The 14,949-nt window shown below is 42.9% G+C and overlaps 1 protein-coding gene across 2 annotated transcripts in view; it reads left to right on the top strand.

Moving 5' to 3' along the window:
• Positions 1-14,949, top strand: part of TNKS (tankyrase) — a 320,206-nt gene that overhangs the window by 214,999 nt on the left and 90,258 nt on the right. Inside the window, exons 9-12 of one of the 2 annotated variants that reach the window (XM_065597439.1) lie at positions 6,060-6,181; positions 9,308-9,399; positions 9,498-9,576; positions 12,019-12,069. In XM_065597439.1, coding sequence (XP_065453511.1) covers positions 6,060-6,181; positions 9,308-9,399; positions 9,498-9,576; positions 12,019-12,069 — 344 coding nt within the window. The remainder of the gene's footprint in view (positions 1-6,059; positions 6,182-9,307; positions 9,400-9,497; positions 9,577-12,018; positions 12,070-14,949) is intronic. The other variant, XM_065597440.1, reaches the window with a different exon arrangement.

Genomic DNA, 14,949 nt, shown 5'->3' with positions numbered 1-14,949 from the left:
AATTGTTGTGGAAATGGTATTTCTGAGTGTGGTTAAAGAGCTGTCAGCCACTCCGTATACCAATGTTCCTACCATCAACCTCTTTTGGGGGGGTCATCTCAAACTCTTTCTACCAGCATGGAGAGCTATAGCAATGGACAAGCGGGTCCTGGACATCGTTCGACGCAGCTACACCCTCGAGTTTGATGAAATCTCCTCCACATCCCTCCCTAACCTTCCTGAGATCACTCTACATGATAGTATTCTTACTAGGGCTGTCGACTAATCGCAGTTAACTCCCGCGATTAACTCAAAAAAATTAATCGCAATTAAAAAAAATTGTGATTAATCGCACTGTTAAACAATAGAATACCAATTGAAATTTATTAAATATTTTGGATGTTTTTCTACATTTTCATATATATTGTATTCTGTGTTGTAATCGAAATCAAAGTGTATATTATTTTTGATTACAAAAATTATCACTGTAAAAATGATAAACATAAGAAATAGTATTTTACTCATACAATACTGTAGTGCAATCTCTTTAATCGTGAAAGTGCAACTTGCAAATGTTTTTTTGTTATATAACTACACTCAAAAACAAAACAATGTAAAACTTCAGAGCCTAAAAGTCCACTCAGTCCTACTTCTTGTTCAACCAATCGCTAAGACAAACAAGTTTGTTTACATTTACAGGAGATAATGCCTCCCTTTTCTTATTTATGTCACCAGAAAGTGAGAACAGGCATTTGCATGGCACTTCTGTAACTGGCATTGCAAGGTATTTACATGCCAGATATGCTAAACTTTTGTATGCCCCTTCATGCTTCGGTCACCATTCCAGAGGACATGCTTCTATGTTAGGATGCTCGTTAAAAAAAATTGCGTTAATTACATTTGTGACTGAATTCCTTGGGGGAGAGTGTTTTTGTACATAATTCTACATTTGTAAGTTCAACTTTCATGATAAAGAGATTACACTACAGTACTTGTATTAGGTGGATTGCAAAATACTATTTCTTTTGTTTTTTACAGTGCAAATACTCGTAATCAAAAATAAATATAAAATGAGCGTGGTACACTTTGTAATCTGCATTGTAATTGAAATCAATATATTTGAAAATGTAGAAAACATCCCAAAATATTTAAATAAATGGTCTTCTATTATAGTTTAACAGTGCAATTAATCATGGGATTAATTTTTTTAATCGCTTGACAGCCCTAAATCTTACCCTTGAGATGGACTCCCTCCTGCAGAGATGAGCAGTGGAATGAGTCCCTACACCCTTTCAGGACACCAGGTTCTATCCCAACTACTTCCTGGTACCCAAGAAGAAGGAGGATGGAGACCCATTTTGGATCTCCAACTCCTCAACTGCTGAAGTCACAAGACATCATTCCCTTGCTAGAAAAAGGTATGTAGTTTATGGCTCTTGATATGCAAGATGCCTACTTCCATAGGCCCTCGACACTTCGAACACAGGGTTCTCCCATTCAGTCCTTGTCTTCCTCTATGTGGATGACTGACTGCTAGCAGAGCAGCGCAGTCCAGAGAGCAAGCTCGAGCATTAACATCTCAGCTTCTTCGACTCCTCCCTAGGAGTGAGCACTAATGTCAAAAAATCGACTTTGCACCTTTTTCAGTCCCTGGAATTCATAGGAGCTCACATCGATGTAGCTTCTTCACAAGTTATCTGCCATGGACAGATTCCAGAGCCTACTGGACCAAATAGTAACCCCTAATCCTTTGGTTTCAGCCAGGACCTGCCTTTCCCTCCTAGGGCACATGATGTACACATATGTCACGCCATTTGCCCAGCTGTATCTTTGATGTCTACAGCTATGACTGCAAAGGATTTACTCTCTCATACAGCAATCCATGGACACTATACTCATTCTCCTGCTGGAAGACATCTCCTCACTTTGGTGGTGGAGAGACCCGCTACAAGTCTGCTCCAGATGCCCTTCCTCCCATCTTTGTTGAGTGTGACAGTCATAACGGACATGTCACTCGCAGGTTGGGGTGCTCACATGGGAGATCACATGGCACAAGGCATTTGGATCACGCAAGAGGTCAGGATGCACATAAACATACCGGGACTTCGGGCAGTGCACAAAGTATGTCGTGTTCTTACCAGCTATCTGTTATCACCACATCCTCATCACATCAGACACCACCACCACAGTATACTACATAAACAAACATGGAGGCATAAGATGCCCAGCACTGTGCATGGAGGCGATATGCCTGTGGAAATGGTACATAGCATATCATACCCTTTTATCAGCAACCTCCCTGCCTGGCATCACAGAATACCAAGTGCACCCAGTATTGCTGAAGAGGGGACACGGTCCCCACTCACAGGGTGACACTCTGGTCGTCAGTCAGTTGGACCGAAAGAACTATGCTTTCTCCTCCATATCACTCCTATCGTGTTCCCTCCACAAACTCTGTCAGGAGAGAGCGATGGCCATTTTGATGGCCCTGTTCTTGCCTTGGCAATTCTGGTTCCGTCTTCTTCTCCACATGTCAAAGCATTCTACACTCCCGCTCCAGACATTCCCAGAACTGCTGATGCATCACAACTGCAGACTCAGGCACCCAGATCTATGGACGCAACACTGAAAGCTAGGTTTTTGGCTGAACGCCTCCATTAGCACGAGAATGCCCATTAGCAGTGCAAGACGTCCTCTCCAGTAGCCAAAAGGAATCCACGAGATGCTCCTATAAGGCCAAATGGAAATGTTTCACTTCCTGGGCTGAATGGCAAGGCCTTATCCCCGCAGCCGTGGGCATGCAGATACTCTTAGTCTGTTTTCTCTATCTGAAAATCTTGGGTCTCGCTCTCAGTTCCATCAAAGTTCATGCAGATGCCATTAGCACTTTCCACCCTCTAGTGGATGGACATTCAATTTTTATGCACCTCTTGACTGCCTGATTCTGGAAGGGCCTTTTATGTAAATACCCGCCCATTCAACCTGTTGCTACCCAATGGGACCTCAACCTAGTCTTCCTCATTAATGATCCCCTGGCCTCCTGCTCTTTCTCTCCTCTCCATGAAGGTCACTTTCCTTGTTGCCATTACTTCAGCGAGGTGCATTGGTGAACTGGGAGCCATGGTGGCAGACCCCTCCTCCTTTCATTGCATTCCATAAAGACAATGTCTCACTCTGATTGTATCCAAGTTGCTACCAAAGGTGGTTTTCTGATTCCATCTCAATCAGCCCATACATCTACCTACCTTCTTCCCCAAACCACACGTCTTTATGGGGAACGGCGACTTCATTCTCTTGATGTGCTTGGGGCCCTGGCCTTTTCCCTATAAAGGACAGAGCCATTCCGAAAGTCTCCCAGGCTATCTACTTCCTTTTGTTTGTTTTAAATCTGCTGCGTATTAATTTCATATTTCCATCCAGTGAATCTTTAAATGGGTTTCCAGGTACATTACACATTGCTATCAATTGTCGAGACAATCCCCACCAGGTGGGATAGGCTCACTCAAGGAGAGTGCAAGCATCAGCCACAGCCATGCATCACGATGTGTCCCATGCAGATATATGTAAGACTGCTATGTGGAGTTGGTAGACACTTTTTTCTCCCACTACGCTCTAGTATGTGATTCCACAACAGATGCCTCATTCAGCGCGGCGGTCCTCCATTCTGTGATTGCATCATCTTCCTTGCATTCTCCTCCTAACTACAAACTGCATGTCAGACACCCTCAGTGGAATACAATAGGGACCATCACTCAAAGAAGAAAGAGAGGTTGCTTGCTGGTAACTGGGGGTTCTTCGAGATATGTGGTCCTTATCTTTATTCCAATCCCAGCCTCCTTCCCTGCTGCTGTGTATCTGATAGGTCTGTGGTAGAGAAAGAACTGGAGACACTGGCAGTCCACCCTGCCCTTTATCACCTCAGGCGAAACCACGAGGCAATACATGGGCGCATGTGCAGACCACCAAACAATACTACTTTCAAAGGTTCTGGCTCCAGGCATATGGGGCATGCACATAACCCTCAGTGGAATACAGATAGAGACTACACATCTCGAAAAACCTCCAGTTACAGGCAAAAAACCTCCTCTTCTTCTTTCCCTTTAGTAAAGTCATATGTTCTAATTTGGGAACCCTACCCTCTCCACTTTAATCAAACTCAAGACTTATTGTTTCATTATTAAATAATAATTAAGAGCAGAACAGAGTTCAGGAAAATAATTTTAATTAACTTTGTAAAGCAAAAACATGACTCTTAGACTTCATTCAGAGATTTATCTGTCCCTGCAAATCAGCCTGTGCTAATCAACGAATGTGATTGATTTTTTGCTTTTGCAAACTAATGACAAAGGAAGAGAGGAGACGCATCAATGATGCTTTGTTTTCCAGTATTCTGTAAGGCCTGGTAGCATTGCTGGGCTATCTGAATCTCACTGCACTATGCCAGGCTTATTCTTGGACAGGAGAAGATGGCTTTGACAGAACCAGTTCAATACTTTTTGGCACAGATGGGTGTGAAGCAGTAAAAAGGCTTTTGATTTGTTTTGTCATCCAGTTTCATATATGTGTTCTTCCTGGGCTGGGAAGTTAGACTAATCTGTTGAAGCATGTCATCAGTTTGACGTAGAAAATGCTGGCATGTGGCCTTACAGGATGAAGTTGCCACTGATACTATAGCTAATTCTCGCAAAGGTATTTAATTATTTGGAATTCATTCTCAAATGCTCTTGATTACTTCATGATGGTCAGTGTTCTAAACTTAGGCATTACAGTATAAAATATAACTATTCTAGAATTCAGTTTGGTTGTAATTATGTTACCAAACTGCTGATTCATCATTTCTAATTTAAATAAAGAGCTGCTTTCCACAAGAGCCTTCATTACTCAGTCTTGTTTTTCTAAATTTTTTTTTTTTTATATCAGAAAACCAAACAAAAAGGATTCCTCCTAAGCCCGGTGGTGGGAAAGCTAAATCCTAACCTTGAGTCTAAATTTCTCTCACTTATCTGTTTTTGTCTCACTCTTATAACAGTGAAAGACAATGAAAACAAGTTATAAAGTTACAGAAAACTGCTAATTCCACAAGAAATAACTGCTTAAATAAGTTAGAAATTTTGTACCTGCTGACTTTCGGTTTTGTTCATCATTTATTAAAGGGTACTTTTATTATTAAAGGATATTAATATATCCTGCTCTCCTTACTCTCACCAGTGATCCCAGTGTCATCAGTGGGATTACTTGCAGTAACAAAGTGAGCAGGATTTGATGCTTGGCCATTTTTATGTTAAAGAAGCAATATAATGGTGAGATTCTATGCTGCACCTCCAACAAGTGCAATACTGAACTCTCAGACTGGGGGGAGAGGGTTAAGTAAGGTGGCTTTAAGCCACCTTTGTCCCCTCTTGGTCCTGGATTGGTCCTATTTCACTAGGAGGGTGGTGAAACACTGGAATGCGTTACCTAGGGAAGTGGTGGAGTCTCCTTCCTTGGAGGTTTTTAAGGCCCGGCTTGACAAAGCCCTGGCTGGGATGATTTAGCTGGGAATTGGTCCTGCTTTGAGCAGGGGGTTGGACTAGATGACCTCTTGAGGTCCCTTCCAACTCTGATATTCTATGGATTGATCTGGAGGCTGGAAGGTCCACTGGTGTAATTTGGGCCTGAAATCTCTGTAGTGCTGTGTGACGCAACCCCACCCTGGCATGCCCCCTATGCTGGAGCTTGTGGTAGGGCTCTCGGAAGGTGGCCTGGCAGCTGTTTTCTGTGGTGCTGGTCCCAGAAGTCTTCTCCTCTGGCTGGATACAGAGTTTTTAGGGATCCTTATAACACTCTTTATCTTGGGGCTGGAGAGGGGATGAGGGTTTTGCCCTGGAAACTGGAACTTTCCTTCCCATCTCACCCCAAGAATATATTTCTGCCTTCACTAGGACAGAGTTTAGGATTCTGTCATCATAGCTGATGTTATTATTTAGGGCAGTATAGAAAATTTTTCTTTCCCCTTTGGTTAATTGTAGTTAGGTTTCTGAAATAAGATTTATAAATCTGATGTGTTGCTGAATATTAAGTATGTCTTATTTCTCCAACAGATGAATTCAAAGGACATTCTTTACTGCAAGCAGCCAGAGAGGCAGACCTAGCCAAAGTGAAAAAGACACTTGCTTTGGAGATCATTAATTTCAAACAGCCACAGTCACATGAGACAGCTCTGGTGAGATTATGTAGTCAATCCTTTTTTTTTAATGATATATGTGGAAGTAGTGCTAGTTGAAGAGTTTTTTATTGCTAGACTATGAAAATGTATTCATCTAAAATTGAGGATGTGCCAGCAGGCATCTTATGTGTTAAAAGTAAATCACTGCTATAGAAGAAACATAGTACATTTTTTTTCACCCTTGAATTCAGTTTTTATGCAGGATTTGTCCAGAAACCTGCAATTAAGTTACTGCTCATTTCGTCATGTTGAACCTGTGTGTTCTCCCCACCTGATTATCTTCCCTGTAGTGACAGCTGCTAGAGGGTTTCTCTGTGTTCTGCTATCACTGCAGTTGTCTTGTTTTTTCTCTCTATCTTGTCTTATGTTTTATGGACACTTGTTGCAAAAAATGTTTTGGGGTGGCAGAGGGCTGAGATGAGGCAGGCAACAGAAACGTATTGTGCTGGTTTATGGGGGATTGGAATAAGTTAGCAGGTTGCCCTCTATCTTTCATCTTTTATTTTTTAAATCAAATTTTTCACTGGAATCCCAATTAGACTTGCTTCTTGATGAAAATCATTCTCCAACATTCCCACACAGATGAGATTATTAATAATACTTAATTCTTTCAACATCTGATAGAGGTTAGTAGTGAAATGTTTGATGCCATTCCTGCTGTGTAAGGGCTTTCTGGCTCCCACTGACTGACCAGTTGTTTCCCTTGTCCAGCTGATCCGTATATCTCTCTGATGGCAAAGTATATTTGTTAGGATATCTCCATTAATTTATTTAATTTATAAATGAATGCTATCACATCTCCTAGAACTGGAAGGGACCTTGAAAGGTCATCGAGTCCAGCTCCCTGCCTTCACTAGCAGGACCAAGTACTGCTTTTGCCCCAGATCCCTAAGTGGCCCCCTCAAGGATTGAACTCTCAACCCTGGGTTTAGCAGGCCAATGCTCAAACCACTGAGCTATCCTTCCCCCCCACCCCCAACATTCAGACTTGTCTAGTATTACATAAGAACATAAGAGTGCCATACTGGTCAGACCAAAGGTGAATTTAGCTCGGTATCCTGTCTTCCAACAGTGGCCAATGCCAGGTGCCCCAGAGGGAATGAACAGTACAGATAATCCTGTTGCCCGTTCCTAGCTTCTGGCAAACAGAGGCTAGGGACACCATCTCTGCCCATGCTGGCTAGTAGCCATTGATGGACCTATCCGCCATGAACTTATCTAGTTACTTTTTGAACCCTGTTATAGTCTTGGCCTTCACAACATCCTCTGGCAAGGAGTTCCACAGGTGGACTGTGCATTATGTGAAAAAATACTTCCTGTTTGTTTTAAATCTGCTGCCTATTAATTTAATTTGGTGTCCCCTAATTCTTTGTTATGAGAAGGAGGAAATACCACTTCCTTATTTACTTTCTTCAGACCAGTCATGATTTTATAGACCTCTATCATATCCCCCCTTAGTCATCTCTTTTCCATGTTGAAAAGTCCCAGTCTTATTAATCTCTACTCAGATGGCAGCCGTTCCATACCCCCAATCATTTTTTTGTCCTTTTCTGAACCTTTTCCAATGTGGGGCGACCACATCTGCATGCAGTATTCAAGATGTGGGTGTACCATGGATTTATACAGAGGCAATATGATATTTTCTGTCTTCTTATCTAGCCCTTCCTTAATGATTCCCAACATTCTGTTCACTTTTTTGACTGCTGCGGCACATTGAGTGGATGTTTTCAGAGAACTATCCACAATGACTCCAAGATCGCTTTCTTGAGTGGTAACAGCTAATTTAGACCCCATCATTTTATATGTATAGTTGGGATTATGTTTTCCAATGTGCATTACTTTGCATTTATCAACATTTACAGTTGTTACTGGATTTGCCTGTGGTTGTTGGCCCACCTATGAGTCTTTGACATGTAACACTGTTAAATATCACACGACGCAAGGCACCCCAGCAGTATGCTGAACTTTGTGCTCGCTGTGGTCATGGCATTACCTAGCAGGGGGCCTTCTGTATGAAGGTACAGTGTCAGTTGTGTGTATTTTTGTGTGTTAGTGACTTCACTGGAGTTAGCCTCTGTTCACAGTTCATCATTTGAGCTAGCAGTGAAGTCAAAGAACATAGAGCCAATGTCCCAGCAGTCTTTGACATAGACATAAAAAGTGAAGTGGGATGGAATTGATGATCCCATTCAAATCAGTGTGACTATGTTGTTTTACTCTGAGTGTTAGAAGAAGGAATTCTTCACAGCAATAAGATAACTATTATGTATGACTTTTGTGCTTGCTGTTTAAAACCCTGTGGCTGGGCTCAGAAACATCAGAAGATCAATAGGCCCTGTCTTACAGGGACCATAGCATTTGTCCAAGATGGTCTCTCATCCTAGTGGTGGTCTCTTCCAACCGTTACTCTGGAATTTAGGACCTGATTTTCAGTCACTTGGAATTGTGGGTGCTCAGTTTCTCTGAAAATCAATCCTTTGGCATCTCAATTTGGGGCCCAAAATTAGTGGACATGTTTGAAAATTTGTGTCCGGGGGTGACTGGCCCTAATGCAGTGGTACAAAGGAGTAAGAGGGAGCATGGCCCATCACCCCGCCCTACCTGAAGGCATGGCTTCATGGGCAAAACAAAGGCTGCATGCCCAGTACTCTGCAACCCTCCCCACAAACCAGCCAGCAGAGTTGACCCACACAAAGAGGAGAGAGGGAGTATATTGCACCTAGTAAAGGACTAGCAAATTGTTCCTGTCTTCCCCTGGGAAAGGGAGGTTATGGAGGCCCTTGCTTCCAAGACACCCCACTAAAGATACCTCTCACTTGGAACATTTAATAAAACTATTCCATGCAGAATGCTTTTACAGATGGTGACTTAACCATTTCTCATGTGTGACTAATAGTTATAAAATCAAAATTGTTTTAAACGCAGCATGATTTAGCTTTAAGAACTAGCTTACATTTAGTTTGGTGTATTTTATATTGAGGCAGAAACGTGATACATTTCGGTAGGATTCTATTTGTAAGCTTCAGTCTAATGTTCAGTAGGATATGTAAAAATGATGCAGCACGCATCATGAAATATTGCATAGTCTAAGTAGTAGATAATTTTTTTTGCTTTGTTTTGCAGCACTGTGCTGTCGCTTCCCTGCATCCTAAACGGAAACAAGTTACAGAGCTGTTGCTCAGGAAAGGAGCTAATGTTAATGAGAAAAACAAAGAGTAGGTATCCGAAAATTTAAGCCAAATTTTACATTTCCAAAGGACTAGGTAATACAGTATTTGGATGATAAAACTAACGTCTGCCATTTTTCACCTAGCTTCATGACGCCTTTGCATGTTGCAGCTGAAAGAGCTCATAATGATGTCATGGAGGTTCTGCATAAACATGGAGCAAAGGTAAATATAGTCTAAATAAAGTAGTAGGAGGTAGATGGTCTTGAGGTTAAAGCACATGGCTAGCAGTCAGGAGAACTATTGCTTTTTCCTTACTGTGCCTTACACTTCCTGTGTGACCCCAGAAGTGTGCTTCTATTGAATCAGTGGGAAATGTTGAGTTCTCAGCACTTGAAATTCACCCATTGCGAAGTCACCCATTTCTTTAAAAATCTTGCCCTGGATTTTCAAAAATGCCAAACACTTGGTGGGGGCTGTTGAGTTCTCAGTACTTGTGCAAATCAGGCCAATTTTAGTTAGATGTCTAGCTATAGATTTTTGAAAACTTTGTTCTCAACCTTCAGTAATTAACTCTGTTCTTGTTTTCCCATCCAAAAAAACCTTTTATTAATTCACCCTTTTGCTATAAAGAATGACCACTACCCACACAAGTCATTTGTAAGCTCACTGTGAGTTGTGGTTTTAAAGGTCATGTCTTGGAAGTCGTAAGATTACAGGAAAAGATGAAAGTGTAACCCCACAATTAGTATGTCTTCTAAGCATCTTTCAGATGTGTCTCTTTGTCCCTTCAGAAGTGTCCCTTTTGGACGACTGTAGCAACTAATTAGACAATTGTTATTGTGATCATTATCGTTTTGCCACTTACCTTCTCTCGAAGACATTTTCTGAATGAAAGGCAGTTAAAATTTGAACAATCTTATTTTTGCTTTTAGGGTAGTTCAGTTTGCTATAGCTGAGTCTGCATCCAGGTAGCTAGAAATGAAGACGTATACCTGTAATAACAATCTATAATGTCACTTCTGAAGTACTAGGAGGTGAGAGCAATGTAATTGAACATATAGTTAATACAAATCTTTTTTATTTTAAGACAACTGAATTACAATTTAGGTGCCCATTTTAGAGCTAATTTGCAGATCTCCGTATCTGACTCACTTCCAAAGATGTTTAATAGAATCATAAAATATTTTAATGACTGTACCATGGTGCAGTGTGTCATGTTCTAGAATTCTGAGACAGCTGTAGCTCACCTAAGACTTTTCCAAGGAGATTTTTTTTTGTTTAGGGAAAAACTTTTACACTCATTCAAGCGGTTAATTACAATCCTTTTCTCACATTGTCTCCTGATAATATAGCTATGTGCTAGAAACAGTAATCTCCTTTGTGCTTACAGCAGCAGATTGAGATTTCATAGGGTTATGGGCCAGATTTTTCAAGTGTTCAGTATCAGCAGATATTGAGGGGCGGGGAGGGAATAACAGCATTGGGGAGATTAAAATGATAGCTATCCTAGAACAGCTCTCTGGTATCATCTAAGAACAGTAGTTTTGATAACGCATGGTTAGGCTTGGAAGGATTAGATCTCTATCAGTAAATATCAGTAAATGTTGATTTCACCTTACACACACACACCAACAAAAATATTTTCATCAGTAGTAATCAGGAATTTTCAGACAGGCAAAGTATGAAAAATGCTGCTGGAGAATTTATTAGAGTTTCATGTAAGGATATTTACTTTGTCTGGTATTAGAGGGATAGCTGTGTTGTTCTGGATCTGTAAAAAGCAACAAAGAGTCCCATGGCACCTTATAGACTAACAGAAGTATTGGCGCATAAGCTTTCGTGGGTGAATACCCACTTCGTCAGACACATGACAACTTTGTATGTTTTGACATGAAGTGGACAATTTGTATTTTAATGATTATAAAGCTTTTTTTTTTTTTTTAAATCTCTGTGTCTATTACATAATTGTCTGGTTCCCTCCCCCCCATAATTTTTCACAACTGTGACAATTTAAATCAAAAATTGATTTTTTTTTTAAACGCTCAAAAATAAACACTGAAATTATACACATCTGGAGGTGGGAGACAAATGTGTAGGAAGCACTAGAGTACCTTGGGTCAGGGCCTTCATTTGAGATGACTTGGCACTATTTTATACATTAAGTGAAAGCTCTTCTGCTCTGTGGGGAGTAGCTGCAATGTGTGTAAAATTTTGTGTTTCATTAAAAAATATACCGGACATAGGTATGATGTACTTGGGCAGCTATTTGGGTGGGCAGGGGACGGTTCTTTTTCTTGTGTGGGGGTGGGGAAGAGAAACTGATTGTATTGCACATTTAGGGATCAGTCCTGCAAGTTGCTAGGCACTCTAGCCCTAATCCAGGAAAACGCTTAAGCGGGTGCTTAATTTTAAGCATGTGAGCAGTTCAGTGGGACCAGATCAGAGTAAGAATGGTCAGCACCTTGCTAGATTGAGCCCTAACTGTATGTATTTTTTAGATTAAACATAGAACTTTTTTAAAGTGCAGGAATGTGATTTTTGTTTTGTGTGTGTGGGGCAAGATCTAAAAACAGCTTGGTTGGAGACGAGATTCCAACAGACACCTTAGCATTTGTGTTCCCTTTTTGATGGCAGAGATTTAATTACCTTTATTCTTAACTCAAGGTGAACTACAAAATTGTTGATGTTGTTGACTGCTCAGGATCAAATGGCAAGGTGAAGGCTGTGTTTATAGTAATATATTTTGTCTGGTTGATCTATGTAGGTACCCTTCATTTATTTTCAAAGAATAGTTGTAAACGCCTCAAAACCACTGAAATGTTCATCATCAGCTAAAATATTTGAAGAGTTTGCCATAAATATTTTGGCAAGAATTACATAACCAGCTGATCTTTTGTCTACTTCATTCCTTGTGGGATTGAGAAACACAACAGATCTAAACTAAGAGCAGGAAAAAGTCAAACACTCCTTCCATAATATTCTTACAATGAGCTGCTAAGTATGCCAGATATGATTAGTCATACCATGCACGTCCACAGTGTGTTGGAACTGCTTTGTGCCCAAAGGTGTCATTTAACGGGAATTGGTCCTGCTTTGAGCAGGGTTTTGAACTAGATGACCTCCTGAGGTCCCTTCCAACTCTGATATTCTATGATTCTATGGAGCAGCCGTCCAAACTGTCTACTTCCCCTTTAAGCACAACGTACGGGTAGACTTCATTCATGCTTGGTGGCATGTTTTAGATGGACACTGTTAAGTCACATGGACTTCTCTGCCAGGAAGTTCAAATGAGCACTGTGATTGGTATGGCAATTTCCTACAATATTTTTGGGAGACCTTATTGAATTAAATACAAGTGTCTTTGGAGTCCATTGTATTAAATGAATGGTTTATGTCTTATGGGCCAGGATTGTATACAAGCTCTTAAGGTAGGGTTACCATATTTCAGCGAGCAAAAAAGAGGACGGGAGGAGCCCCGCCCTAGCCCCGCCCCTGCCCCTCCCACTTCCCGCCCCCCCCTGACCTCCCAACCCTCCCCCCGTTCCTTGTCCCCTGACTACCCCCTCCTGGGACCCCTGCCCCTAACTGCCCCCCAGGACTATCTAAGCCTCCCTGCCTCTTGTCCCCTGACTGCCCCAACCTTTATCCACACCCCCACCCCCAGACAGACCCCTGGGACTCCCACGCCCCATCCAACCACTCCCCACCTACTGACAGCCCCCCCCCAGAACTCCCAACCCATCTAAACCCCTCTGCTCCCTGTCCCCTGACTGCTCCGATCCCTCTCCGCACTCCTGCCCCCTGACAGCCCCCCCAGAACTCCCAACCCATCTAAACCCCTCTGCTCCCTGTCCCCTGACTGCTCCGATCCCTCTCCGCACTCCTGCCCCCTGACAGCCCCCCCCAGAACTCCCAACCCATCTAAACCCCTCTGCTCCCTGTCCCCTGACTGCTCCGATCCCTCTCTCCACTCCTGCCCCCTGACAGCTCCCCCCCAGAACTCCCAGCCCCCTACCCCCCCCGCTCCTTGTCCCCTAACTGCCCCCTCCTAAGACCCCCCCCAACTGCCCCCCAGGACCCTACCCCCTACCTGTACCCTGACTGCCCAAAACTTTCTCCACTCCCCCCAAAAAGCCCCCCCCGTTTCTTGACCTCCACCTCCAGAACCTTCCTGCCCCCTGACCTCCTTACCCTGCTGCTCAGAACAGAGTGTTGGGCTCTGTGCAGCCGAGCCGGACACGTGGCTGAGCTCCCCTGCACAACAAAACCCGGTCTGGCCCTGCACAACAAAACCCGGTCTGGCCCTACACAGTGCTGCTGGACTGGGCTGCAAGGGAGCTGCTGGCTCAGAATGCAGGGCGGATCCGGCTCCTCTACAGCTGCTCCTGAGTCCAGCCCGGGACTTCCCTGCAGCCCTCCCAGCCACTCTCTGCTAATCCCGGACATTGTGAGTGCTTTACAAATTCCCCCCGGACGCTATTTTTAGCACACAAAAGGAGGACATGTCCGGGGAAATCCGGACGTATGGTAACCCTACTTAAGGGGGAAGATATGACACATGAGACCCGGGGGTTCAAGGGACTATATTAAACAATGTGCCAAACAAGGGTGGACTTTTGGAACAAAAAGTGTTAAGGGGTTTTCCTGGGGAATCTCTAGGGGGAGGTGAATGTAAATTCCCCACCTCTGGTTATGCAAAAGCCAAGCTTTTTGAAGCCATGTCCTGAGGTTTGGGCCATTGTCTGCTGATAACCAGTTACATGAGGCCGGGTTCAAAGGCCAAGCTGTATAAAGGAAAGATTGAGCTATTCATGTTTACTCTGGTTATGGGTTTTGAATGACTCACACCTACCAGAGCCCAGTGTTGGAGTTGGGGTGATCTCTGGTAAGCTTTTTAGCATGCATGTAGATTCTTTTTTAATATGATTTCTCTGTAATGGTTTCATCAAAGAATAAATGTGCTTGCTTAGAAAGTGCTGTGTGGTAACTTGTAATTGCGGGCAATACACTGGGCATAGCCTCTGGAAAGAAAGCAAAGTGCAGATGCTGGCTTTTAGTTAGTTTGGCATGCTGGGCATATCAATGTGAGCAGGGAATCATGCAGCCTGGAAAAACCTTGGTCGAGAGAGAGAGAGGCGCAGGTCTCCACCCTAGAGAGGTGATGGCTGAGGGGGCGGGAGCCTAGAATGGGTGCCCTCTGTGGACCACGTAAGGGGAATACAGGTGTAATTGCCCTGTAACAAGTACTTTTAATAGAGAGAATGGTATATTTTTACATGATTGCCCACTGGCTGATATTACAGCAGCTTCATTTAAATGAAAATGTTTCTGCAGTGATATTCCTGTAAGCTGAGCTATCCTAGCAGAAATAGATTCTCGCTGAAGATACTGCGCTGCATCCCAGCACCATCTTCCTTTAGCCACTCTAGCAGCTCAGTGGGGAACAAGAGCTGCCCCAAGAGGGAAACTGTGGATTCTCTAAAGTAGGGGAAATCCTTATGTAGCATAAAATCAGTGTAGCTATTTGCACCCACCTTGCATAGCCAGATGGAGTGGTCCCCACCGTAGGGGACTGCTCAAGCTGTGACAGTTTAG

This window comes from Chrysemys picta, chromosome 5, assembly GCF_011386835.1.
Source record: "Chrysemys picta bellii isolate R12L10 chromosome 5, ASM1138683v2, whole genome shotgun sequence".
Classification (NCBI taxonomy): Eukaryota; Metazoa; Chordata; order Testudines; family Emydidae; genus Chrysemys; species Chrysemys picta.
The sequence above is the reverse complement of the archived record's forward strand: the minus strand, read 5'-3'. Positions and strand labels throughout refer to the sequence as shown.